Consider the following 23,037-nt stretch of genomic DNA (forward strand, 5'->3'; position numbering starts at 1 on the left):
GGTTTTAGCCGTGGCAATGGTCAGCGATTCAATTTTCGGATGAGACGCCTTGAGGGACCTCTTCAGAGCAGAGGAAATCGGTTGACGCCACTCTCCACCGCAGCGGTTGCCAAACTGCAGGATCTGGATCAACGTTCTAAATGCATTGTTAAAAGCTCCTTTGTTATGGTCAGGCAGCAAATATTGAAAGTAAACAAAACTTATATTGAACACGACTATATTAAATTAAATTGAAATAAATTAAATTTGAATTTACCAAATTTCAAAAGTTCTTAGTGTTCAATGAGCACCTGCGTTTTGGCTTAGTATTCAACGAGCACTTCCACAGTTATTAACTGAGAGCTTTCTTTGCCAAAGTTGCCAACATGACATGACGATGATACTTTACGTCCAGGGAAGTCAAGAAAATTTCCTTCACGAAGAGATCCTGGAATCGAACCCAGACACATTCAGTATGGCTTTGCTTTGTAGCCGCGATCTCCAACCACTTGTTTAAGGAAGGCCCGTTTTATATGTCCTCATACATGTGCATAATTTCAGCTAAGTTATAAGGATCTTTTTTCGACCAATATTGCGTAATCACTGCATCCATACGTGTAATTCGTTCGTTGTACTGACCCATAAACCAATTATCGATTAAGAGTAGTTTGCAGTTTTTTTTCAGCTGACCTCGCTCTTTTAAAATTCGCAGCTCTTCTTCTGACCAGTATAATAATCGCGTTTCTGTTTGTTTGTTTCATTTTCAGATAAAAATGGCCTAAGTGAAGGTGAGTTGGTACCTTTCGAATTCGTTTCGGTGTCGGTTCACACATGCGGTGACTAGGCGTCTAGGTAAAGTTCAATCGTCATCATCTTCGGAAAATCAAGAACGCGACTTTGGGTCAGCCATCAATTATCCTATCGCTGTGCGGCGCAGTTAGAAATAGAAAAAATATATGGAGTGTTTGACGGCGTTTAGTGAGATTTGCCCTTTAGCGGTCTTTTCGGTCGACCAAGGAAAATGATTTAGTGTTGTAAACGTAGACAATGGGTCTTGTCGAGTTGTATCCAGCTGTTGGTTTAGCACTACATTGCGGCTCGGATGAATGCCGGTGAGTGATCTATGGCGACCCTCCTGCAGAGGTTGGGCCTTTTGCTTCTCTGGCTGGCGGCGTTTACTGTCATTATGGTGATTGTTTCAGTACGGTGGAATGATGAATGATCCTCGACACGTCTAAATCAGAGGAGCTGACTAAATGGATTAATTTTGTGCGAGATTTGCGAGCCGCAGATACTTGCTCCGGGTATAATTTGGAATAATTAATCATTTGAACTAACAAACTATGTAATTCGTAGGATTTCGATGGCTTTTTCTATATGTACGATTGCAATGTCCTGCAATCTTGGAGATGAAAGTATTGCATTTTGCATGATATGCATGATATTTGCCTTCTTTTTTTTCTTGGCATTATGTCTCCACAGGGACATGGCCTGCTGCTCAGTTTAGTGTTCAACAAGCACTTCTACCGTTATTAATTGAGAGCTGTTTTTTTGCCAAATTTGCCATTTTCGCATTCGTATATCGTGTGGCAGGTACGATGATACTCTATGCCATTACGAAAAGATCCTGGACCGACCAGGAATCGAACCCAGACACCATCAGCATGGCTTTGCTTTGTTGCCGCGGACTCTAATCACTAGGCTAATTAACTTAAAAGCAAGTTATTAAAACCTCATTGTATTAAACATTTGTCAACAAAAACTTCAAAAACAACTTTCAGGGGTAACGGCCTATATCTGCGTTTAATGTATTGAACTCTATTCATTGCCAAATCTTATTCTTAGAATAAGTTCCAAGCTCTTGGAGGAATCCTGCGAAAAATTTCTATATGAGTCTCTGGAAGTGTTGTTGGATTGATCCATGTAAAATTATTCGTCGAATTTTCAGAGGATTTTTTTGAATAATCTGTAAAGATTTCATTGATGAAATACTTGAAAAAGTCCTGGAAATATCCCTTTCAAAATCATCTAAGGACACTCTGCAGGAATCCACAAATGAGTTCATTGAGCTAATCCTGAAAGGTCTTATGAATCTGTAAAGAGTTAATGTAGGAGTAATTTGCTTATCGCGAAATTTCTAGATAATTCGAGAAGAAATTTTAGAAATAGATTCTAAAGCAATCCTTGGAGGGATTTTTCTAACAATTTCAAATAAAATACATTGAGAATGCGTTGGAGGAATTTAAGAAATTATTCTTGTTGCATTTTCCAGAGGAATCTTTAAGCATTTTTTGAAAGAACAACTGAAAATATCATGAATATCTGGTCGAATCCCTGCAGTAATGTTTGGGGGAATTATTGCAGATATTCTTGAAGGACTTACTGAAAGGTTTTTGTGAAAATTTCCGATGGAATCTCTGAAAACTTAAGGGTGAACGCGCAGTTATTAGGCAAGACTACGCTGAGGGTGGTAGGTTTGAATTCCACCGGTGATGTATCGTTTCAAGTTGGAAGTTTTGTCAACTCTCCAGGACATAAAGTGCTTGTCATATGAAATTCAGAACATTATTTTTAATAATGTGTTTTAAGCATATCATTAGGATATTGTTACATGATCTTTATCAAACTATACGATAGCCAGACTTCGGAAAGATCCACTCCCAGTAAGGTCTTCGTAGGGAAGGACTAAGCTGTGAATCTATGAACCAGTAATGTTCCACATACTTTTTATTGATTTAGTGCCTCAAATGAAGTCTTCCATACTACAATGTACTGATTGCATGAATAGGTAATGTTAATAAATTATAATCCCATTTTTGAATAAAGGTCATTATTCAAAAACTGGCAATTTTATCGAATGTGTGTAATCATTTGTTTATTATGATTTTCCATAGAAAAATGAATGTGAAATTCTCAGAGAAATTCTTACAAAACTTTTTGGAATGTTGGATCTGATTACCATACATACTCATTTCACAGACAAACAGCTAAAACGCTTTCAACTGTATCCATCGTACGCTTCAACTGTCGTATATAAACAATTAGACTATGCTCATATTCATATGATTTTCAATATGGAAGAATGAGTTGGATTCTGCAAGCGTAATGGAGAATCATCATAATTTGAAAGTAAGAATGTATTTTGTACAATATATCTATTAAATATGGTCAAACTGCAATTTTGGACTAGCACCTCCTGTCCCCCAGTTTCGGACAGCTTGATTTGTTACATGATATCTTTGTAATTTTTGCACCAGTGTCTCCAAATACACTATTTTTTCATGTATTTTTTCGATCATGGTATCAAAGACACAATAAAAATAAGGAGAATGAAAATTACTACAAATTGAAATTACTAGAATCCATACAAATCCATTGAATTTGCAATAAAATACTATTCCTAGAGTAAAAACATTCAATAATGTACAAATTTGCATAATTTAAGACATTTCCAGGTCGTGTCCGGTATTGGGTGTCACCTTTTAAGATTGGTCATTTTGGTAGTAAAAACCAAAAACGGAATCCTACTGTAATTGGTTTGTTTCCAATTTTTTTTGAGTTTTTGGTTTGAAATCAAAATTTCAAAATTTCCCGTGCACCGGAACTTTTTTCAAAGCTCTCTTGAAATTAGTATGGAAATCACATTTTAATCACCCCTCAGCAAATCTTACTACGGGACGAGCTGTCATTATGTGGTTAAAAAAGTTATTGTGTCTACAGATTTAAGTCTTCTTTATTAATATAAAATATCAAAATATAGATATTGAAGTGCAATAAAATTGTAGTATACTTATAAAAACGTGCTCTTTCGATCAAGCTACAAAAAACTTTTTCATTGCTAAACAACCTAATTGCAGGGATTCTTGAAGAAACAGTATTCTGCGAAAACTTGGATTAATATTACGAGGAATCGAAACAAAACATTTGAATTCTTGGAGCATCTATTGGAGAAATTCCATCTGAAATCCTTTTAAAATCTGGTGTATTTTTTATGAATCTTTAGATAAAAAGTGTCAGGTCATTAGGCCGAAGTACGTTTAGCCGAATTTTGTTAGACTGAATGGGTCAAGAGCACTGAGCAGCAATTACGACTTGTGACGGAATAGTAAACTTAATAATTTGTAGTTAATTATATGGTATGATTGTTATATCGCTAGAATCATGGTAGGTTATCCATTCAACTTATCAAACACATTTACTTCCCGGAATTCTCCAAACAGAGATTGAAATTTAATAGCTAAACAACATTAAATTTGCTCTCGTGAAAGTTCCGTCATTGCGATGTGACGAAATGAGCACATGAAATATAGCTTCGTCTAGTGACAGTGAGAAAACTCGTTTCGTCATTGTCGCAAGTCGGTCATGATGCTTAACAGACCTAAAAGAAATCTCTTGAAAAATCCCTCTGAACCGTTAGAGAAATATCTGAAGAAATTATTGGAGGAGCTCCTGCAATATTTTCCGAAAAAGTTATATGAGGAATTCCTGCAAGAATTCGTTGAGAAATTCATGGAAAATTCTGATGATATTCGCACATGATTCTTATGGTACATCTAAGAGAATACGTTAAGAGAATATTTTTTCGGACACCTGCAGGAGTTTCTCCTAGGAACAATACAGATATTTCTCAAACTCTCAATGATTTCTTCTGAAATTTGTCCAGCAAGCCTCTAATCCTGATAATCTCGCTAGGGTCCTTTAGGAATTTCTTCATATGTATTCTGTGGTTTCTTCCAGGAGCTTCTTGATTTTTTAGAAATCCCTCCAGAGATTCCGTCATGAGTTCTCAAGGTGTTTTTATTTCTTAAACTTTTGCAAAGGTTTCTTCGAGAATCTGTCCTACAGAAATTCCTGAAGAAATTTGTCGATGATTGTTTGCAGGATCCTTGAGAAAATCTCTGGGGAAATCTGTACTGGAATAACTGAAGAACTTTTCATGGATTTTCTCATCGAATCACCGAAAATCGTACCAGAGATAACTTTGGAGCACTTTTTGGAGAATTCATGGAAGTATTTATCAATTTTCAATGAACTACTTGAAAGAACTCCAAGACGGTGATTTAAATGAGTATTTAAGGGGATTTTTGGAATAAAATGATGGCAGAATGTTTGCTGGATGAATCTTTGCATGATATATTCTTATAAACATTCTTGGAGGACGTATAGGAAAAAAATCTAAAGAAATACCAGTGGGGTATTTTTGGAGATATCATTAGATTGATTTGGACAACTTCTTGTAGGATTACTTGAAAAAAAAATCTGCAAAGCATATCTGGAAGGTTATTGATGGAATCCTTTCACTAAATTCCAAAGCAATCTTTTTAGAAATTCCTTCAGAATACCTGACAAACATCCTGTTAGACTCCCTGGCAGAACTACTGATGGAATAAATGTAGAATGAAGTCGTTGAATTTTTCCTAGCAATTCATAAAAAAATTATATCGAAATTCTAGGAAAAAGTCTTCTAAGAATTCCTGACATAACATCTGAAGAAATTTCTCTTTTAATAAAATATTTTTTTTTTTTTTTAAAGGCACTGACACGTTAAATGCTTCCAGTGGGCATTATTATATGCCCTTTGAAGGAAGTACCACACTAGACAACGGACTAGCATGCAACGCCCAGTGGCACTGTCCGAACACATTCCTCACGAAAAGTTTTCCGGACTGCAGCGGGAATCGAACCCACACTCCCTAGCACGATGCGGCTAAATGCCTGGTGACACTAACCGCATGGCTACGAAGCCCACATTTTTAACCCGTATAGGCCTGAGTGAAAGCAAAAATACTAAAACCCTCACCGCTCAGCGAATTCTTCATGGATTCAAATGATTTTTTGTCAGTATACTGGCACACATATCTAGTTTCTAGAAGTGGACAGAGGAACGCGGAAATATTCATGTGGCCGGAGTTATTCCGGTGGATCACTGGGTCAGGTCGGGTGAGGTGCGGGAGGTACTGTGCGTTTGTGCCCCTGGAGGTAGGCAAATTTCAAGTCACAGATTATTTCCGGAATCGGCTATAATGTAGCCACTACATGGCGGAATTTTAAGAAAATTGCATCAGTGTAAACCTTTTGAGAAACAATTGAATTGGATAACTATGAGTTTTGCATTTGATTAATCCTACAAATGACCATTTTCGGGTCCTGGGACGCTTCAAACTTACGATAAAGTGGCCAATTTGTATCTGAACATCTGTGTCAAGCTTATAGGAACGCATTTCAGTGCACAATTATGTTTGATTTCTACTTTTCGAGAATTGAAACGGTTTAGTATCCAACAAATCTATAGCCGGTTTTTCCGGGCATTACGTTCGAATGGCCACATCCGGTTTATTTTAAACGGTTCAAAACCCTTAATTTATAATGGTGAATATCAGATCTTAATGATTTATGCAAATTAAAATGATTGTCATTGCAAATAAATAAAGGTAACTTTGTATGTCCCAAAAAATAGCCCTTTTTACCCGACTTGACCCAGTGACCCACCGGAATAAATCTGGCCACAGGAATATTTCCGAGTTCCTCTGGCCACTTCTAGAAACTAGATATGTGGGCCAGTGAACTGTCAAAAAATCACTTGAATCCGTTGAGAATTCGCTGAGCGGTGAGGGTTTCAGTATTTTTGCTTTCACTCAGGCCTATACGGGTTAATAAAATAAATGAGGAAACAACAGAATTGATTGATTCTAGAATTCAGCATATGTTTTCCTGAAGAATCTTCGGAGGAATCTGTGCTGGGATACTTGGGAGAATTCTTGAGAGATACATTTTCTTCTAAGAAGTCATGGAGGAAAGCTTGGAGTAAACTCTTTGCGATTTGCAATAGAAAGTTTTGGAGTCAGCTTCGAGGGATTTTATTGAAACCATTCACAGAAGAACTTTTAATGGTGCCTATAAAATCCAATACGTTTCGTAGATTGGGAAAGTATTTGCCCTCTTTTTTGCATTCATTACTAGAATTTTCAAATGAAATGTTCTATCCCGTTGGACGGAAGGCCATTAGCCTTAATGCCGTCAGACCGAAGAGGTTGTTAGTTTCGGCCATTAGGCTGAAAATGGTGGATAGCTCTGATGGGTCGTAAAGCCGAATGAATTTTTAGGCTGGATAAGTTATTGGGAGTTTGGTCAAAGTTAGCTGTATTACCTTGAGGCTCACAATATCTGCTGTGATATATAATAAAAAAGAAAATCCTTTGTTTACGAAGAGAAGGAAGAACACTAATAAATGAGTTAGCCTTTTGAAACAGAAATTTATATTTTTCATTTGAAATAGTCAAATGTTATTTAGGTCTTACAACCCTTTCGGCCTAAGAATCTTTTAGGCCTAACGGCGTACGGCCTAACTGCCTGCATCCAACTGAAAAACTTTCAATATGTTTGATAATACTTATACCGTGCTGCATCGAATTACCGGACGCTTCCAAAGCCGGATACTGGCCTTTTTCACGGTGATCAAATTCAATTTTTTTCTTCTAGAATCCATAATTAAGATATCTTCTACATTCTCCATGCATAAAAGTTGTCGAAAAATGAATTTTTGGGTGATTCAAGGCCGGTGTCCTGGATTTGAAGCAATTGGACACTTCGAATGCACTGTATTTAGCTTTCTGGGAGAGTAGAAAAACTTGAATGATCAAATCTCTTTGAATTGTTGTAAAAATATAATTCTCAGTATGCATATTTACGAAAATATAGTTAAATTTTTCGAATGCTGAATCTAAGTGAATGGGATCGGATAGAAAGATAAGCAATATCTATCACTAGACAGAAAAAAGTAGAAAATCCCCTATGTTGTATAAAATAACTATGTTTGGTAGCTTCTGGAGTATCGGTTGACATGAATCTTTGACTACAGGCTGAAAATTTGGAGCAATGTACTCTTCTGCCAAATAGCTTAATTTGATGATTCAAGAAGCTGAGAGGGTGATCCTTAGCTTGTGGCTACAAAACTGAGCCATAAAGATGTCTGGGATTGCCGGTTTCCTGGTCAGGAATATTGTATTCTTTATTGTACTTAAACCAAATTAGTGTTTATTGAAGATGTTACTTCATAAATGTATCATCCACCAGTTATAGCGATCATTACAAGGAAGGCGTCAAGTGCACTCATCTCTACAAGGTCGATATTAGCATGTTAATGCCGCGAGACCATGTGTTCCGTCATCATTATGCAAATCCCTTTCATTTTTTCAAACTATACACTTAGTTGTTGCCAGTCAGTTGCATTCAAATTCAGGCACTTTTCCCTGACATATGTAAGCACGATCATATGCCACAAATGACAGAAGGCCTTTCCTTGGACCCTTTCAAACCGCCAGGGCTCGGTTCAATATTTATTAGAGATAATTATCTCCCTCCCTGCATGCAAGCAGGGGGTGATCGAACAACGAAACTTCAAACAAAGCTGCCGAACGGGTACTGCACTGCGACTGACCTCCCCCATTTGGGATGCTAACTGGTGGTATCTGCTACTATGTATTTCGATTAGGAAATTACTGTCTGCGAGCCGCGATGGGGGGCGTAAGAGATCGCACCACAAACGGTAATGGCGGGGAATACGCCCCCGTAGGGTGTTTCCAACTGATTGTGCCGGTACTAATTTGAAACAGTTTGTTGCGGATCGGTCCATGGCACTATGGGCGAACAAGTGGTCAAAAATCGAATAAAAACCGTCTTGTTACAATAGGCTTTACTTGTTCATCAATCCATAGTTCTATTAAAATATTCTTTGAGTATCAGAGAAAAATCTGGTTGATACTGTAAGCCAGAGTTATCGTGTAAATTTAAAATGCATTCGATTGAAAAATAAGGGATTGATTACTGACTTTCAGTTTATTTTGATGTCCAAATAAACCAAAATTTACAACATCGGTTTAGCTGTAATTATTAATAGCAAAACTCATTATTTCACCAGAAACCCTATTCAAAACTCTGTCTAGGAGATTGGTTCTTTGTATCACAAAACTGATGAATACGACATAAGATGCCAAACATATTTTGGCCACCAGACTACATGGAAACTGCCCTTAGTGCAGAGTCCCTTTGGGGAGTTGCATTCGGCGTGAAACGGAGGCTTGTACCTTTAGGCGATTTGATGGTAAAGTGCCGTTGTGCAGGGAATTATTTTTCGTTAGGAATTTGATGGGGCGATTTGCTGACTTTTGAGGACTTGACTATATACTTGGTGATAAACCCTAAGTGCTCTTTGAGCAAAAGGTTAACTCTGGCGTAGATTGGGGCGTGGAATGAACCAGCTTATTAATGGACCATGGATAACTTTATTAGTGTATTTCGCTTCAAGGCAAATGCAATTTGCAATGACCATTTATGTTGGAAATATAAAAGGAACTGTTTTGCTTCCAGGTATATGCTTCACAAGAAAACCAGACTTGTTGGAACAAAAAGCCATTCAATGGAAGCTATTTTGGGACATCTATTCAGGAAATTACCATGTAGCCAATTAATTGCATCAATTGCTCGGTACCCTGCCATTAAGCGATCATAATTTAGCTGAACGCTACAAACGACAGCTTATTTTCGCTATTTTTGCAAGCTTCTCGAATGTGCTTCTAGTTGGCACTTGTTATAGGGTAGGATGTCGCCGGCACTGTCGTTCGAAAAGAAAACTTTATTGTTTCTGAGATGTAAGGAGTGTTTTTGTGTGATTCGTTTACCGTTGGCTTTCTTTCAGTTCTGGTGTTTCAGCTCTGCCACTTGCCGTTTTAAACGGTTTTAATAAGTAATCAAACGCTTATGTCTTTTTCCTAAGTTGTCCGCATCTGCATCATACAAATGATGATTCGACGAAAATTGTTAAATGTTAGCTAGCAAATCGCTAGGCTACACTCAATTAGATGAAATTGCATTGCCAAATTAGTTTCCATGGCACGATGTCCGTGAAGGCAAAATAATTATTAATTTATTTACGCCAACAATTTCATCGCCTTTTTTTCTTGCAGTGTGTCGGGGCGTCAAGGATCACGACAGCCACCACGAGTAACATTGAGATGTGATGATGGTCGCCTTTTTTTCTAGTCGAATGACTGGATGTATTAAATTGTTTGCCATTGGTCTTCGTTCCGATCGTCAAATGAAACAGATGCTAACTGTTACCGATCACGTAATAGAGAGGGAGATGATCTGCAGTATGCATTTCTCTATAATGCTAGTAATCCTTGGAACATGGGTCACGATGTCCCGGGCGAAATATAGCACTTTAATAGAATGTCTTTGAGGCTGTGAAGTGGTGAATGAGCAACGAAGTGTGTCCAATTTAGCTCAGGTTCTCACATGTTCTCTCCTCACGCTTCCACGGGTGACTAAGGGATCTGTACTTACATGGTAGTCTCGAGCGTCTCTGCAATGTAGAGTCTGCTCTACATCAAAAAGTTCCATCTTTTCTGGCATCCAGAGAAATATTGTTCCACGTCAGCTACATCTATGGAAGCAGCCTTATCAATACGCGATGTAGGTAGCTATACTTTCTTAACAAAACATTTTGAATTTGTAAGGTACCATCAGTGCATCTGATTTCGCTCATTAAGGAAAGTTATGTGTTCAAATGTTAATTATAAAATAACTATTGTATCGATCAATACTATGTTTAAGTCACAATGTAGCTCCAAGTATAAGTAATCAACGGCAAAATAAAAAGAATTTGAAAAACTTTCATAAAAACATATTTAATTGTATTTCTTACTGCATCTAAGTGTTCCTATTTCCGCTCACGTAAGCAGATTTCGTGGCGAACTTACTAAAAATGCATTATTTCGAATTTCATTATTTATCCTGATATTTTTCATGGTCAAACCATAGCTACTACTGCAATAAAGAAGGCTGTATACTAAAATCGACATTTCTTTAAAATTTTGTTTATTTTTTAGCATGAGCAGTTATTGGAACACACAAAAATACCTAGTAACCGCTCACGAGGTCTTGTGTTTTCAATATAAAGAATTATTTTATCAAATGAAAATAATTCACTTCATTTGAAAGTTGTTAATATTGCTAGAATATATCCGTGAGAAAAATTTTGGTTTTTGACACGAAAAAATCTGTTATTATATTAGTGAGCGAAAATAGGGGCATGAACGGATACTGGTGCACTGATGGAATAATTTAGAAAGAAGAAAGAGCAAACGGTACTCTATGACATTAAATAGATACTTCCGGCAGACACACTTGTAATGGTTAAGGGTTCGTCAACATTTCCTCTCCATATCCCAAGTTATAGTATAGATGGGCGTCGCCGGGAATAGCGATAATGCTTATCCCGAACAACTAGAATGTACGTATGACGAGATCACCTTTTGCGTTATGCGATGTTTATATGTGTGAGTTTCACGTATAAAATGTCGTCAAAAGGCCTTATGCGTACAAAAGTGGATGCGGTATACGTGCATGTTTTATATGATGAAATATGGCATTTAATGCGTGTGTATAAATTTTCCTGCGGAGTAATTTGTAATCTTATGCGACATCATTTATGAAAACAAAATTGATTTGACAGCTGCTACGGATTGATTCGAATTAAATTGTAATTGTATACGGGACGAAAGAAAGTGTATGAAAGAACTTAGAAAGCAGCGTTTTAAGCGAGGAAAGTCGTTAATAAAACGATTTCACCCAGCATGTATTTTTTGCAAGATTCCTTCTAATATTTAACGTTGAACTTTTGTGAAGACACATGCGGGAATTACTTCAGGTATTCCTGTATAAGTTCAATCATTACAAGGCTTTGTACAAGATCAGACAGCACCAAAAAGTAATCAAGTGATTGCCTCACATATCCATCTTAAATTCTAGAACCTATTGTAAAAATAAAAATCTCATGTTTTTGATTCCTAGTCTCATGAAAATAATCATGGTATTTTAGGGTACCACTAGGAATTTATCCAGATATGAACCTTGATTTTTTTCAAGAATAACACGACGTTTTTTTTTCAGGAGTTTATTATTTTTTTATTGTCTAGATATAATTTAAAGACGACTTAAGAAATACTTCTTCTAGATTTTTTAATATAATACATGAAACTGTTCAGTAACTTTAGAAAATTTATAATTGTTGCCTTCCAAGATTCCACCAAGGATTCATTGAAGTATTTATTCAGGAATTCTAACAATATTATCGGGGCCCAGATAGCCGTAGCGGTAAACGCGCAGCGATTCAGCATGACCATGCTGAGGGTCGTGTGTTCGAATCCCATCGGTCGAGGATCTTTTCGTGAAGGAAATTTTCTCGATTCCCAGGGCATAGAGTATCTTCGTACCTGCCACACGATATACACATCCAAAAATGGTCAATCGGCAAAGAAAGCTCTTAGTTAATAACTGTGGAAGTGCTCATAAGAACACTAATCTGAGAAGCAGGCTTTATCCCAGTGGGAACGTAATGCCAGAAAGAAGAAGAACAATATTTGCTCAAGAAAATATTTGAAGAATTATGCTATCGGTTCCTAAGAGTGATTTAATAATTCAGAAAACAACCCCAGAAACTCCTTTAGGAAACAAACCCCTTTCTAGATTGCAGAAATTCCCGGGAGATACTTAAGTTATCTTTAATAAAATACTTTGAACATCCGCGGAATTTCTCAAAGATTTTCTTAAGAAAAATTGTGCAAAAATATTAAGTTTCTGGTAGCATCCATGGAGAAACTTATGGAGTATTCCGAGAATGAATGCTGAAGAAACTCAAGGAATTCCTAGTAAAAAAAGTTGATAGAATTTACAAGAGAATCATGAATATTAAATAGGAATTGACAGTAATGAGCATGAGCATTGATGACCGTACAATTCATAGTTGCTCCTCCGTGATTGACCAGGATAATCAAAATTGCACAAGGAATTAACAGACGGACCTTGGAAGTAACTTACCATCTTCAGTGTACTATTTCGAGAATTCCAAATATTATAAAGTCAATAATGGCGCCAGCCACGTCCTTACGGTCTTCTTGGAAAGGAAGGAATGTTAGTTAGACTACCGTTGTTACTAAATACCGAGTATACCTCTGCTCCTTATGGTTGTCACGGGAAAGAGCAGGGCCGTGTTTACGGTGGTCCAAGGTTTAGAGGCACCCACAAATCACGCCTTGAAAAACACATATATAAATCATTTAACTCAAAGCGAAATGCTTAAACAATACATCCAAATTTCGATGGATTTGACTTTACGACTTACAAAAAGATATAAAAAGACTCAACATCGATTTTTATTTTGAAATATGCGTGTAAGTCATTTGCAGTAATATTTACTACATTCTCATGGATATCACACTCAAAAATATCTGTCGAAAAGATATTTGCTTTCCTTAAAAGCTTGATGAATTTTCTTATCAATTATTAAACACTACGATATTGGTGTATGTTTTTCTTGCATGTCTAAGAATTAATACACTAAATAATCAAAAGATCCAACTTTAATGTGAATTATTGCAAATAAATTATGTAATTATTAAACGTTCCGCTATTTTTTAAATTCTAACAAGAACTCACTTCAAAAAGAGAAGTCATGTGGATACGCTTGAATGCAATTTAGTTATCAGCAGATCCATTAACCATAAGAATAGTTCTTATGATTTCATCAATCACCAGCTTATGATTTTTTTTTTCCAATTCAAAACAATAGAATATATTCATCAGTGCACATTTTTGAATGTAAAATATAAAAAAACTTCCATTATGGAGCCAACGAGAAAAAAGTAAATGTTATCGTTGATAAATGGACTAAAGGCGAATTTGACTTGCGGAACATATTAAATATAGGGGAATCAGGAGCATAATGGACACGTAAATCAAATGTTCATTTTAAGATTATAAAATGGCAATGTTTTAAATTTACCTCCAGCTAGTTTTCAAGTTTGATGTTAGTACGACGTGCTACATTCATTTATGGCGATAAGAATCATATCATATGTCAGAAAAGCGATAAAAAAATTGGGTAGAAAACAAGGCTGGTAAAAAGGTATCGAGGCGAAATAAACACTTGCATGAAATTTAGTGATTCCAATATATTTAATGACTGTCGATCGTTCCGATGTGTAAAAGAGCTCTCCCTCAGTCATAATAGCTAAAAATAACCTTTCTGGGTTCGTTATTTTGCTCAAAAATTAGATTCTCCACGGCCTTGCTTGTATACCAATTTGAAACTGAAAAAAAAAAACTTTAAGTCAAATTTTGAAGGACAGATGAAGCAAAACATACACTTTTACACCGTCAAACAAGCAAAACATATACTTTTGAACGTTTTTTTAAATATGTACATAAATGAAACACTCATACCGTTTTCAAGATAAAGAATGATTCATTGGAAACAGAAACATGAAACGAGCTCACCAATTGATAACACAGCGTAACAAAAAAGACATTTTTGCGTGTCTCAAAGATTAAATTATGTGTCTCTAGTAGATTTGGGGTCGCTGAATCTAATGCCGTTCTCAAAAATGTCCTTGCACGTCACAATTATTATCTACAGGTCGCCAAAGTTGTATAAAATAGTGATTTAATTGATGTTTACATGAAATTTAAACTATGATTTATCAAGCTTTTCAGTAATCTAATCCACCTAGAATAGGACTTCAACATTCATTTCTGATGTAATTTGGTTGAAATTGCACGATAAAATTTAGATTAAATCGAATTTTTCAACATGCTTGCAGTCTCCATATAAAACTCTTCATTTCTCTTATATGGTAAAAAACAATACTTTTCTAAAACACGAAAAATAACTTCTGAGCATCGATATGATTATGAACTTTGTTGATGAGTATTGTTTTACACATAGGGTTTGAATTCTGTGGCAAATTAAGCAAATATATTGCCTTACAAGCTGGCAAACTTGCATGCAAGTTGGCTGATATAGTCAAATTATGCATCTTCAACAGCCAATATCTCGAAAACTAGACGTGCTATGATATTTTTGAAAACGGCAATGAATCCATGTCAACCCTTAATTAAGTAAATAACGGTATTTTGATGCTGGAGACAAAAACGTGTTCCGCAGTGTAACCCATCGTTGAGAGGGCAGCTCTAAATTACTTTTAATCAACACGCTTAACGTATACAGGCTAAATGAATAACAAATCCGCTTGCTTTGGCTTTACCAAGGCTGGTTCACTACGGAGTACAATACACACACCTTGGGCTTTACGAAGCACTGCCCAACAAGATTCGCGAAAACGGAACAAAAACATCTCTTGTGACGTCTCTTGTCCATGTAATTCCTGATAAAGCGTTCGCAGTTTTCGTGCCGTAATCCAAATTGTAATGCCTCGAGAAAATGATAACATCTAGCATAACTTGTAATCTCGTCCTAAAAGTAACCGAGTGCGTAGCTCGTTGTTTTAAGGCAAATGAATGGACCAATGCCAATGGCTTTTACAGCGAGATCATAAATTAAGCGAGACATAGAGGATTTCTTGTAAAAACTTTAAAAAATATCATAAAGGTTTCATTAGTTGTGTTCTAGACATGGAATAATTCTTGGAAACTCTTAGAGAATAAAATTGATATGCTTACTTACATGACTATTCCCTTATTCCCTTTCTTCTTTCTCTGCGTTAATTTTCTTTTCTAACAAACTACCAGCTCGGTTGGATACATTAACGAATATATATATGAAATAACAATCTCTACATCTAGCAACCTTCGTAAATTCGTCCATCTTAATTCCGATATCAACAATACAAGGCTAATAAAATAAAGAAAATCTTATTATAAAATCACCTACCCCGAAAAGAAAGAATCCGCTTACACATTGCTCAGAATGGAGTAATGAGAAAGAACCTAACTCGGGTGTATGAGTGATTTGATTTTAACATTTAACGCTTTGCTTACTGTTTTACTTGATTCATTGACCAAATAGCTGTAAATGAAAAAGAAAAACTGCTCGATAGAAGAGTTTTCTTAAACCAATGCATTGAGAACTTCATTTTTTTTTTTTGATTATGGTCGCTAAGGCTTAACCATCACATTTACTAGTATGTTCCATACTTCTATTCTCAGTGAACCTTATTACACCTCTTGGGGTTGCACCTATTCTTTTGAGTGTATTTTCGCATCATCTGTAGCTAAACTGGGCAAGTACCAAATCGTACTCTTACCAAGCCCACAATTATTATGTTTCACTCAGCGAATCGACGACTATACGATTGAACAGGCTTGGTGGGTAGGCTATTCCTTCCAGCATGAAACGCAACAAGAATCTGCCCTAACCCCAACAGTCAGTGCCCTGCCATGGGGACGATGTCCCGTGCAGAAAGAAATGACACACGAATACTGTATCAATCATGATATTAAATTTAATTGCATACCATAGTATGCTCTTCACAAGATGGGAATAAAAAGCAAAACACTGAAAATCTGTACCATTAATTCACCTGAATAATAAACTTTTTTTTTTAAATATTGGGCGTATACCAAAACATTGGAAAACATTTGCAAGAGCTCATTATGTTATTGAATAGCTATTGAAAAACAAATCAATAACAGAATATATTCTGCATTTGGTACTCAATAATAAACCATGTTCTTAAAATATTACTTTAGCGTTGATCAAATTTTATCACAAAAATCAAGAACAATAACTTATCAATCAGCTATTTTTTGTTATGATACCATAAATTGATCTTCATCTTATTTGTCCATATAATAGCAAATTAAAATTAAGGTATTGTAGCTCATTCCGGTGGTTTAGGGAATGTTGAAAGGACAAACTGTCGAGAAGAGAATCATTCTTTCAAGAAATTTTCATTCGCCTTTAATTCTTTCCTTTCGACGTACTGGCGTTGGACATTTTGTCTTTCGAATGTTTTGTCACCCAACCAATTCTGGTATGTGATTGTTATAGGCTTGCTATTTTCTCCTGCTCGGGGTGGTGTGGAAGATAATGGTGGTCTTAAGGTCTGAGGTCACGCTCGACCGTTAAAAATTTAAATTCACCACGTTTTACCGTTAAAAACGCACGTGTTGGCTCTCTGAGAGGGAGTATTTTCCCGGAAGATTGACGATGACAGTGTTGCCATAAAATATTGCAAATGATATTCTCCGGTCATAATCATTATTAGGAATGAAGTTCAGTTTACAGGAAATATAATTCAGTCGTAAATATTTAGCTTGAAACTTTGAGAACTGTAATATCCGTCGATAAACTGGAAAATAAATACATATTTACTAAATGAACTAGAGACTTCGACCGCTAATGGTTGTATTGTTGACGGTGTATTTGGCCAGGTCATATTTTCGGTACTACACTCAACTTGTTTAATTTCATATCAGTCAATAATTGTAGTACATCATATTTTATGAAAGATTTGTGGGATATTTAATGTAAAAAGCCCTGCAAGCAATACATCAATCAGTTGTATAATCCATAAACAAAATTATATTTAGTATGCTGCATAAATTATGAAGCAATAGTCAGAAATAAAACGGTTATGCTTTACTCTAGCTAGAAGAGTTTCATCATCTGTGTTGTATTCAATTATATTTGAACCAAATTATCAATACAATTATGATGATGTCAATCATGCACAATTTTTGCAAAAGTATGTGACATGGATATAATATCATACTATTAATATTTTCGCATCAAATAAGACACTCACGCATAAGCACACTTCTGAAATTCTTGATAAACTTGCATGGTCACCTTCATTGTGCTATTCGGTACACTTGTCCCGAAACCAAGAAAAACAGTTTTCAAATACCGCAGTGATCGAACATAAAAAATAAAGCTTATAAAGTTATAAGAAGTGTGAACATTGATGCGGATTTTATATTCAATAAATGTTAGGCATACTTCTTCACATATTTCATATTTAGACACCGCCATACAGTGAAAGAACACCTTCTGGCACCCACAAAACAGTCAACAATCTCACTCTCTATTCTCTTTGCATGCCAGCACAGCTCGCAGCAGCGGGAGAAGGTAAAAAAATCCCACAAGCAGGTGCTGTCGATACACAGCGTAAGTGAAAACGCGGTCGTACAAATGTGTCCTGCGTTGCAGAAAGCGATCGAGTCGCAGTTTTCTGCTACTCCTTTATTGAAGCTTTCTATCGCAATACCAGCTGCATGTAGCGAGAGAAAGAGTACAAGGCAGATAAACAAACGATCATCCTGTCCATGCGGGCTGCGTTTAGTAGTTGCTAATAACGCAGAGAAAATAATTTCGATCAATCATTTCGAGTTGGATAGCTCGAATGTTCAGAAATTTATTTTGTCGATCAGCTATCTGCTCGATGGCAATAATGCGACATTATGTAGGATTGGGAGAATAGGAAACGTGAGTTCTTCGAAGTATATTTTTATGATTTTGGATTTGAGACGTTTAGAAGAAATTTCATCAAACTGCGAATGTCTTTAAAATTTAAGGTTTATATACAAATAAATTTTGGGGAAATATCTGCAACATATTAGGGTGATCAAAGTATTTTGGACAGACCGTTACGCGTATATAATTTGGCCATTTGCGCCAAAATCAAATGGAGGTGGTCAAATTATATACGCGTAACGCTCTGTCCAAAATACATAAAACACCCTAGATGGTATGATAATTTTGCAAATTGCTGAATTAGTTTTGAAAGATAGGACTTCTGACAGAATATTTCGACCAGAAGAAGGGTTTTCAAATTATGACAATTTTTTTAAATTAATTTTTACATTAATTTTGTGCGTTCAACAATAAGGTGAAAATTATTTTTTTAAATTGTCATAATTTCCAATGAATTTGTTTTGTGTAAATTTCTAAGCTTATTTTAAAATTGTACGTGAATGCTTAGAACATATGGGGTAATATTGGCACAGTTGGCGATATTTGGGAATAATGCATAAATTGAGATTATTCATGAGTTATTTAAACATTCTAAGAACTTCTGAGAGAATAAATGAAAGTGTCAGAATAATGACCTATTCCTAGCTATAAAATTTTAAAAGTATGGAAAATGCTGGAATTTTCAAAATTTTCTAAAAATTACAGATTCTAAAATAATGAAAAATTCAGAAGTTGCAACAGAAAAAAGTTAGGACTTCTATAACATAATTTGCATCACATAGGAACGTTTGAGAAGTGTGATTGATGGAAAAATTATTATTGAACAATTTGTGAATCTTGGAAAACCTATTCGGAAAATAGGAATATTTTGGAATTATGGAAATCTCTTACACTATGATTAAAATATTGTAAAGCAGCAAATATGCAGAAAATAAGAATGTTTAAGCCGTGTAAAAAATTATCAGGTTGGACCTGAATATTCTGAAATTATTTGAATAAAAGTAGTTTTGGGAGAATATTTGTGTAGAATCTAAATGATTGATGATAATGGAAAATTTTGAAATTTGTATAATTGTAATTGTAGGGGCCCAGATAGCCGTAGCGGTTAACGCGCAGCTATTCAGCAAGACCAAGCTGAGGGTCGTGGGTTCGAATCTCACCGATCGAGTATCTTTTCGGGTTGAAAATTTTCTCGACATCCCAGGGCATAGAGTATCTTCGTACCTGCCACACGATATACGTATGCAAAAATGGTCATTGGCACAGTAAGCTCTCAGTTAATAACTGTGGAAGTGCTCATAGGAACACTAAGCTGAGAAGCAGGCTCTGTCCCAGTGGGGACGTAATGCCAGAAAGAGAGAAGAGAGAGATAATGTAATTGTATTAGATCTAAAGAAGAATATTGTGCCGGAACTAAATTTTTGAGGATAACATTCCGTTTTTTTTTCAGAATAACTTGTGATTACAAAGGTATTTTGAGAAGATGTTTGTGATAAATCTGAAAGTGAAAATTAATCGAAGCCAAATTTATACTTTTTAAAAGCACAACTCTACATAAACACATTCAACTGAAAATTCGAACGATAAGTCAGCATTCGCTGGTGGAGAACAATCGATCAAGTTTTTAGTTTAGTTTATGGTTCTTTAGATTAGTGTACTTGAACATTGAAGTTTAGCTTTGATTCATCTCTACCTGAATGAAAAATTATTAGATTATTTCTAAATTGTTTGTAAATACTGTGAAGTTTTGGAAAAATATATATGTCGATTGGGAATGTTTGAAGATTACAACAAATGTTGAGGGTATTTATGAAATATATGGATAACCATAAGAACGTAATGAAAATATTGAAATTAATTCGTCTAAAATTGAAAAAATAGTGTTGAATCTGAATATTTGTAGATAGCGTGAAATTCTGAACATTCTGTCTGATTAATTGTGAATTTCTTCATACAAGGGGTTTTGGGCGACTATTTGTGTCAAATCTGAATACAATTCAAATTCAGCTAAATTTAAATCTGATAACTGAAAATTCTGAGATAATTTCTTTTTTTTATATTATGATGTTTTGGAAGAATAATGTTGCGAACCAACAAACTATGAACGATTCGTCACTGTGAGTGTCGGCATATACTCTTATTCGCAAACAATATGTTTACCATAATTTCATTAAAAACAAACTCATTTCTATTTTATTTTATTTTTGTAATAGGAATAACTTTCAATGGTTCGACACTATAAGCGTAGATCTGCTAAACGATCGCATTTTTCAACAAACTATCAATGGTTTGTGAGTGTCGGCATAAAAGTTATTTGTGATAGTCAAATCAATTGAGTTGTTTTTACTTGTTTTTTTATATAAAGTTAAAATTTGATATTTATTAGTAGATTTTTGGATGAGCTTCGACTGAGGTTATGTTATTGAGCCAATGTTGGCTGAGCAGTCTTCAGGGAATTAAAAACGCTAATTTTTGATTTTTCAAAAATTAGCGTTTTTAATTCCCTGAAGACTGCTCAGCCAAGATTGGTTCAATAATTTATTAGTAGTTTATATCTCTCAAATAATTGTTTATTATGGTACAATCGCTTATCAAAGTGACCCAACGATCCTCCCAATTTAAACATTCATTCCAGTAACCTTTGTGGAGATGCAGAGGTGAACACGGTTTCCAAATAGCAAAGATTAAACACTAATATTTCTTCCCCCAACACATATCATCTGAATGCAAGGACGTGGCTGGCGCCGTTATTGATTCTGTATAAATAGAGGCACTGAATTATACTCACTGAAGAAAATTATGGCCAATCCCAACCAACCTTCTAGTTGCGGTGCACAAACGCGGTTTTGGGTTAAGTATAACAAAAAAAAAAATCTTTTCAAGCTTTCCAACGGTACTGTTAGATGATTTTTCCGTCCAATGGAAAAAATGTCATGATTCGCCGAAGAATAGCTTGGTTTTATGGTTTCCATACAATATGTATGGCATGCAAAATTGCTGGAAAAAACTTCAAAGTCAATTTTCTCAAAACTTGGTTATTGTTATTTACACCCCTTTATTTCTAACCCCCTCAGTTGATTCTTTATGCGTCTTCACTGACTTCGGTTAATCACGGAACCATAGATATCTGTAGTCAGCCTGAAGATAACGGAGTTTGTTTCTAATTGATTTATCAATACATTGATAAATCGATATTTTGTGTTTTAGCCAGCGAACTTTTGCCCACACTAAATTCGAACTCTTGCCCTACCGGTGGGGCAAAAGTTCGAATAAGACAATCAATTTTGAAACTGTTATAACTAAAAATGAGTAAATATTTTGACACAAGTTTGTTCAGCAAAATTATAGCCAATATGTTGAAGGTTCACTGTATGGTATTTGTTTTGTTTTAACTTCTATTGTTTTCCTGGAAACTTTGATTATACCACTAAGGTCGAACTTTTGCCCCACCTTACTCTATTGAAATTTTATAGCCGAAAGGCACTAATTTTCGATCTACAAGAAATATGTGCCAATTTTCGGATTTCATACAAGGTAAGTCAAAAATTGTTACACTACCGTAATCATCAAAAACAGTAAAAATAAAAAGCATTTTGAAATTTTATTTGTTCGTAACCGAGAGACTAGAGATGCTAGACCAAGATTATATTTTTTATTCAATATGATTTAAAATTATTTCATACTTTCAAATAATGATTGGTTTTCATCATTTTCGTGTGTTCTATATAAATAAATCATATCCAGATCTTCTTCTTCTTGGCATTACGTCCCCACTGGATCAAAGCCTGCCTCTCAGCTTATGAGCATATGAGCATATGAGCACTTCCACAGTTATTAACTGAGAGCTTTCTTTGCCAAAGTGCCATTTTTCGCATTCATATATCGTGTGACAGGTACGATGATTCTCTATGCCCAGGGAAGTTAAGGAAATTTCCATTACGAAAAGATCCTGGACCGACCGAGAATCGAACCCAGACACCTTCAGCATGACTTTGCTTTGTATCCGCGGACTCTAACTACTCGGCCAAGGAAGGCCCCATCATATCCAGATGTATTCATAATTATTTTCAAATTAAAGGCGATACATCGGTTTATCTTATTACAAACACTTGTAAAATTCTGAGAATATTTCAGAATAATTTGTGAATACATTAAGGTTTTGGAAAAGTAATATGTTTAGAGACAACGAGAGATACTCATAACTATTTCTGAATCTGTATATAATTTGTAAACCCATAAGTTTTTTTTTAACTTTTGTTTAAAATCTAAGTGTTTGATGAATAAATTTTCACTATTATTTCTAAATAATTTGTGAATACAAAAAAATCAGTAAATATTCACATCTCAACAGGAAATGTTCGAAGACAACGAAAAATTCCGATAAATTCTGATGAATAATTTGATAAATTTGATAATTTAATAAAAGAAGCTTTGAGAGAATAGTTGTATCAAATCTGATAGTTTGAAGGATTTTCTGAGATTTTTTATAAATTACTTTTGAATACATATTAGTTTTGAAAGTATATGTGTGTCAAATGAAAATGCTTAAAGTTCACGGAACACTCTGAGATTTTTTCTGAATGATTTTTGAACACATTGGAGTTTTGAAAGAATGTTGAGTTGAATCTGTGTGATTGAAGATAACGTGAAAGCAAATTAATTTTCAGTTTGCGAATTTAAACAAGTTTTTGGAAATTATTTTTGTCAAATCTGATAACGAAAATAAAATCTTAGATTTCTTCTAAAATATGTTTAAATACTTTGAAGTTTTGAAAGAACACTGTGAA

The 23,037-nt window shown here is 35.2% G+C and overlaps 2 protein-coding genes across 7 annotated transcripts in view; one reads left to right on the top strand and one right to left on the bottom strand.

Annotated features, from left to right (window-relative positions):
- The window catches only part of LOC5566513 (6-phosphofructo-2-kinase/fructose-2,6-bisphosphatase 1), a 399,659-nt gene that overhangs the window by 105,608 nt on the left and 271,014 nt on the right, over nt 1-23,037 (top strand). For all 3 annotated transcript variants that reach the window (XM_021845463.1, XM_021845462.1, XM_021845464.1), the window contains exon 3: nt 747-767. In XM_021845463.1, the coding sequence (XP_021701155.1) occupies nt 747-767 (21 nt within the window). The remainder of the gene's footprint in view (nt 1-746; nt 768-23,037) is intronic.
- The window catches only part of LOC5566514 (alpha-N-acetylgalactosaminidase), a 254,907-nt gene that overhangs the window by 63,726 nt on the left and 168,144 nt on the right, over nt 1-23,037 (bottom strand). The gene's annotated exons all lie outside the window — the stretch shown is intronic.

The sequence above is a fragment of the Aedes aegypti genome, chromosome 2 (assembly GCF_002204515.2).
Source record: "Aedes aegypti strain LVP_AGWG chromosome 2, AaegL5.0 Primary Assembly, whole genome shotgun sequence".
NCBI classification, from domain to species: Eukaryota; Metazoa; Arthropoda; class Insecta; order Diptera; family Culicidae; genus Aedes; species Aedes aegypti.